Source organism: Acyrthosiphon pisum, chromosome A1 (genome assembly GCF_005508785.2).
Source record: "Acyrthosiphon pisum isolate AL4f chromosome A1, pea_aphid_22Mar2018_4r6ur, whole genome shotgun sequence".
Taxonomy (NCBI): Eukaryota; Metazoa; Arthropoda; class Insecta; order Hemiptera; family Aphididae; genus Acyrthosiphon; species Acyrthosiphon pisum.
In genome coordinates this window covers 38,713,288-38,719,748 of record NC_042494.1, presented here as the reverse complement: position 1 = coordinate 38,719,748, position 6,461 = coordinate 38,713,288, and the positions used below count along the sequence as shown (strand labels likewise).

General features: G+C 26.2%; 2 protein-coding genes across 5 annotated transcripts in view; both read right to left on the bottom strand.

Annotated features, from left to right (window-relative positions):
- The window catches only part of LOC100159771 (DNA polymerase delta catalytic subunit), an 8,692-nt gene extending 5,635 nt beyond the window's left edge, over nucleotides 1-3,057 (bottom strand). Inside the window, exons 1-3 of one of the 3 annotated variants that reach the window (XM_029487014.1) lie at nucleotides 2,403-3,057; nucleotides 2,080-2,340; nucleotides 292-414 (exon numbers count right to left, since the gene is read on the bottom strand). The gene's annotated coding sequence lies outside the window, so the exon portion shown is untranslated. The other 2 variants (XM_029487015.1, XM_001948857.5) reach the window with 2 other exon arrangements.
- Nucleotides 3,058-4,647: 1,590 nt separating this feature from the next.
- Nucleotides 4,648-6,461, bottom strand: part of LOC100168658 (lipoate-protein ligase b-like) — a 3,031-nt gene continuing 1,217 nt past the window's right edge. Inside the window, exons 4-8 of one of the 2 annotated variants that reach the window (XM_008188567.3) lie at nucleotides 6,123-6,261; nucleotides 5,965-6,050; nucleotides 5,750-5,894; nucleotides 5,575-5,676; nucleotides 5,302-5,501 (exon numbers count right to left, since the gene is read on the bottom strand). In XM_008188567.3, coding sequence (XP_008186789.1) covers nucleotides 5,436-5,501; nucleotides 5,575-5,676; nucleotides 5,750-5,894; nucleotides 5,965-6,050; nucleotides 6,123-6,261 — 538 coding nt within the window. In that variant the 3' untranslated portion in view covers nucleotides 5,302-5,435. 2 annotated transcript variants of the gene reach the window in all.

The window sequence follows — 6,461 nt, the reverse complement described above, 5'->3', positions numbered from 1 at the left end:
AATAGGTTATTTCACTCTAGAATCAAAAGCAACAGCACACTATTGAGAATAGTGAACGACAATTTGCTATGTTGTACTTGTGTAAGACGGAGACAACACATACGGGTGTAACATTCTCTTAATAATCTAAAATAATTTAAACTAAAAACAACAATACCTACTTAGATTTAATTTTAACTGAATTGTTCTTTATTATACATTTTTAGTAAAATGAAGCACCAATTTAGGTATTTTTATAATCCATAATCGAATCTAGGTTAAACAAAATATTTGATTAAGTATAATACTGACCTGTATTGTAAATTATTACTTTGTGCTGTTAAATTTATATTATCGTTTATAAATCTGTTTACATCATTAATAGTTAACATGGCACATCAAACACAGAACTTTGTTCATCAATAACAAGCAATTCTGAAAAAAAAAATTATATATATAAAATATACAAATAAAATAAAATAAATTGTTAAAATGTTATATAATCTTATAAAAACTATAATATTATGTACCTACAAATTAGAATATTTTTCTTTGTATATTAGATAGGTATGTACTACCATCTACCATTGATTATAATATAAAATATAATATTCAAAAGTTGTAATGACAATTTATAGTATATTTTGTCCAGCTAAAATTAGTAAGTTTACACTTTTTAAATTAGTGTATTAAAGTGTGTATTCAAGCTTGTGTAGCTGATCAAGCGTAAACACAAATAAATTAAAATAAGAGAAAAAGAAAATACAATTTCACCCATTATGTTGAAAATTAAATGAAACACATTTTATTTTAAAAATTATTTTTCTGGTTATCAAAAAAAGTCTTCAAATCCGAACTTTAGTAATAACTTGTAAATAATAAAATCATGTCTATATATTATATAATTTATTAATGCATAGTTTTGTTTAACCACGCTGCATACAATGATTTTTAATGAAATGTATAATTATTATTTTAAAATGTTGAGTTAAATTTAATAACTTCATTTTAACAGTTAAGTTAATTTTTTTCTCCATATTAACTTAAGTTAAATATACTGTTAGATTAGATTTACTATCAACTTAAACATAACTTCATGATGTAAACTTAACGTAACTAACTTAAGTTAATGTTTTCATAAACTTGCTCGCCTTTAATGAATATGGTTATAATATTATAAAAGTTACAGATCTAATTAAATTATGATGGTAAATAACTAACTAAATAATGCTTTTGAAGTTTTGTTGTGACTAAGTATATTATAAGTTTTAGTCTCTCAGACCAACGTGCAACATGGATCAAACACATTCGCGTATGATTGTTTTTTTGTGATTATTGAGTAATTTTAGAGTAAAATCAACTATTAAAAAAATGATTGAGGATAATATTTTTGAATGTTTGACTTCATGGTTTTAAATAGTATTAATTGACTTAAAAATAAAAAATAAATTTAAATTTAAATGGATATTAAATTGCTTTTTAGACAATGTTGAGACCAATCGACACCATACTCTCAATAATTTTATTCTTTAAATATTTGTCATAGGTGATTTTACTCTAAGATAACTAAAAAACATAAAACAATTATTTAGTGTTTTTAATATGTTGCGTAGAATAAATAGACTAAATAACAACTAATTGGCGAGTTGCGAGATACATTGTGATCACATTTATTCTCAGTATAGGTAGGTGGTACTGTTTATTTATTGAACATTTGAACATGTCTAAGTTTGGTATTTAGTTTTTGTATTATTGTTAATAGTGTTATAAATCCTTATCAACTGCATGGCTACATGAAACTTTTTAAGGGCATTATTGCATTGAAAAGGAACCGTTGGTTATTTTTTTCATAGTTTTTAGGGCATTTAAATCAGGGGCCTAATGATAACATAAAGATCTTTAACAATTTTAATCAATAGATAGTTCAATTACACTACAAAAAAAAAATTGAATTATATTAAATTGAATTGTTATGTTAAGGCTCAAGAGCAAATTACAATAATATTTCAGTTATTTACATTTATATACAACATGTAGGTACGAGCCAACGAGATTAATTTAGATGATCAGATATAAAATTAAATACAATTTAATACATACTATTACTTGTATACGAGTACAACACGACCGGACAGTGCTGTTGTTATTAAGTGATTGACCAACAGAAAATCGTCAAACCGATACCGTGCCAACCGCCTGCTAATCAAATTAATGAAACCGATAAAGGTTAAAGGTATCAAATTCCAAAACTGAACAGGAAACGAGTCGATTCGGTCATTCGGACATCACCGACTGAGAGCACCTATAAGTTTAATAAGTTATGACGGACCAGTGACCACCGACTACCGAACTACGTGATACCTGTAGCAATAGCAATAGGTACATCATTTATAATGAGTAACTATTGACTTATGTATACTTACATATTATTATTCAGAAAGCCGGAACAGAATTTTTTAGTAAATAAATAATGAACACAATAGTAACACTGAACGGTGCACAGATTAAAACAAAATAACCTAGAAAAAAGCGGGAAAATATTGATAACCACCATTGATAACCCTTTTCAGTTTCCACCACGAACTACTACATACACGAGTTAGCAGTAAAAATTGTTGTAGAATTCATGACGTCATAGTCCATGAAACCAAGAGCTACAATAAAACTAAAAATCTGTCATAACATCCGTATAGGTAGCTGGTATGTAGTCATCATACCATAGACATATTAACTTAGTTAATATGTCTATGCATCATACAGACCATAGATAAATTAACTAAATATATTAATTAATTAATATGTCTATGATGCAGACGGCATACTAATCGATACAAATAATTATGGTATACTGAAAAAAAGTCTCTGTAAAAGGTCTCACATTAGGAAAAAAAAGTCCCCAAAAAAATTATTGAAAATATATTAAAATTGAACTATTGAAGTATAAAAATGTGAAAATTGTATTGAAAAATACATTAAAATTACAAAAAAATAGAAGGGAGCTTACATACCTATATAGCAGTAGCGGATCGAGTGGTCACCCAAGGAGGGGGGGGGTCGAATTTTCAAAAATTAAATTACCTTTTTTTATATAACCTGTAATTTATTGTAGGTTAAAATTATTATAAATTATAATATATTATATATATAAATTTTCAATTCTTAGATACAAAAATTGAACATTTTATAAATTTTTAACTACAAAATAATTTTTAAAATTAAAATTTGATAAATTTTGTCAAAATCAGATCTTTAAATAATTAAAAAAAAAATTGTGCCAATGTATTTTTAATATTTTCCAACTGCTATTGTAACTATATATCAGGAGCCTTGTATTAAATTTTTACACATTATGGCTCAACAAATAAAACTTTATTGAAATTTATAGAAAAAAATAAAAAAAATTGACAATTGACAATGTTCGTAAACAGCCTAAAAAAAGAGTCAAAATATTTTCAAAATTGTATGGTATATAGAAAATGAAAATATAAACATTCAGTAGAATTTTCATGTATCTACAGTTGTTCGTTTTTGAATTACAACAAAATAAGAAAATCGCTACGTGAGAAATCAAGTGAATATCCAATGTTGTAAAAATTTGAATTTCAAACGCTCATAAAAATTTAATTTGACTTTCTTATAGACATTTTTTTTTGATAAAAGTAGATAACATTATAAGAAATCTTGTATTACATTTAAAAATCTTAGATTTAAAAAGAAAAATTTTTACGAATTCTTAACTGCTAATTTTCGTGATTTTTCCATATTTTGTCAATTTTTGAACTTTAAATGCTTATAAAAAAAAAAAACTGTGACTAAGGATTTTTAATATTTTTCAAATGTTACTGTAACAATATAATAGGAACCTTGTATTAAATTTTCAAGTATTTTTACTCAACAAATAAAGTGTTATTGACATTCATAGAAAAAAATACTTATAAAATTGGAAACTGAAAATGTCCCTAAACAGTCCAAAATAAATCAATTCATTTTGAAAATTTTATCATGTATAGAAAATGAAAATATATACAACCAATGAAAATTTCATGTATACATGTTCATTCGTTTTTGAGTTACACCAAAAACCAAAATTGATTTTGTGGAAAACCGATTTTGCGTAAAAATTCCCATTTTTCCTTAATCTTTTTGTTGTTTTTCCGGGCGCTTTAAAAGCTATTGGGAATTTTAAAATTTGACCTACTGAATTCACCAACTAGTTTCACTTTCCCATCGAAAAAGATACTGTTGAAGAAAATCGAAGCAGTTTTACGGCCCCGAATCATGATGGCAGACACAAAAATTTAAAAAAAACACACACATCATTGTAAAATCAATACATTCATCGTTCCACTCAGAATCTAAAACAAGAATTCTTATGCAAAACGAGTTTTTCACAAAATTGATTTTATTTTTTGGTTTAACTAAAAAAACTAATAACCTAGGTCCTAGATACCACAGGTGTCAATCGACAACTGTAGGTGAAATTTTCACCAAATGTTTAAGTAAAATTGTAAGCTAATTCACCCAAATGTCAGTATAAAAGAAAAGTTCTTAAATGTTTAATTTAATGATACAACATTGGCCAATGGAATAACAGATTGTGAAATTTAACATAATATAGTTGTCACAAGTGAATATTTTTAAAATATCAATAAACAAAAATAAGTTTAATTCATTCTTCATTTTTCATTTAATGCAAATAAAATAATATGATAAAAAATTAATAAAGTTCTACAACAAATAATCTACTTTTTATAATATTCTAGTATTGTAAATTCTAATGAATTATTTTTTCATCGAATTCAGCTATTTTATCAATTTCAGTACTTACAATGTCACATGAAAATGATTTACAAAAATGTTGTAAGAAATATGGTAACACATCGTTGACAGAAATGTTTTTTTCAAAAATTGTACTAAGAGAGGTAACTCCTTTACCATGTAAGCCACAAGGTACAATATGTTTGAACCAGGATAAGTCAGTATTACAATTCAAGGCAAGGCCATGTGTAGTAACATATCGACTACATCTTACACCTATTGCACAGATCTTATGATTATCTATCCAGACTCCAGTATCGGATGTAGTAGTTGCAGTAAGTCCATAAGTCTCATTGCAAAGGTTTTTAATGGTTGTTTCTAAATTTGAAACATACCAACGAATGCTAGGATTAAATTTTTTTAAATTTAAAATTGGATAAGCAATCAGTTGTCCAGGACCATGAAATGTGATTAGACCGCCTCGGTTAGTACGTTTGAATTCTGCGCCCAGTTTAATTAAATTTTCTTCTAAAAGTGGATTATAGTCTTTTTGTCTGATGCCTACAGTATAAACAGGTTCATGTTCTACAATAAGGAGATAACCACATTTGTTAATGGTTGTTGTTTTTAAAGATTCTGATAAATGGATTTGCAATTTAAGGCATGAATCGTAACTCATTTGTCCTAATTTTAATAATTTAATTAATCTGGAGTTCATTTTCTTTGTCAAATCTTCTTAGATGTTCATACAATATTAAGGATATCTAAAATAATAAGAAATAATAAAAACAGAACCATTAATAATGTTGAAATTGTTTAATTCACATTTACACTTACAAAAGCATCAGTTGCTGCATACATACATTGATTTTGATCTAAATTTGTGTTTTCCCAACTGCTCATACGAACATTTGTATCTTTATTTACATTTTTTTTAAGCTATTTAATATAAATACAAACGTATGAATATGTTTCTTAAATCTTAAATAATTGCTTACACTTATAAACTTACTAAATTTTGAACCAAATTGGCCATACTCCATCTAGTAGACGAGTCAAAATCTAAAACTTTGTTTGTGTAATCACCTAAATCGATAATTCTATTTAAAGCTCCAGTAACATTAATGTCAAAATCTCTTGCAAGCTTCAAAAAATCACTATAAACAAAAAATATAGAATGTAATTAAATAATTAGTTTTTTAAGAAAAACATGGGAAGAAAAATTACTTTTTTATAAATACACCAGACCATCTAACTCTTGGATGATTAATGAGCTGCACAAATATTGACGGAAGGTTTATGATATGATATACCTATGTTATATAAATTTAAATAACTATCATTAAAGGCCAACAAGTGAAAAATGAAAATGCTTAAACACATACATGAAATAAATAACATGTTGAGTGGTCTGTGCAAATTTGTATAAGAGCAGTTTTTTTCGATTTTCTGTTAAACGTTACTGGCCATTCCATATCAAAGCCATATACAACTTCATATATCTCACTAGACTCAATTTTGTTCCTAAACATAGATGTAAAAAGAATAAAATGTTGTAACTTGAAAAAAACAATATTTTATAAATGTGGTTCAATGTTCAGAACTCATTGGGTCGTACAACGTAAAGCATGTTTTAAGTATACAGGTGTAATAGGAAAACTCGACCAAAAAAAAAAAATAATCATAATAATGCTACTTAAAAGGACGTGATACCCGCATGGGTT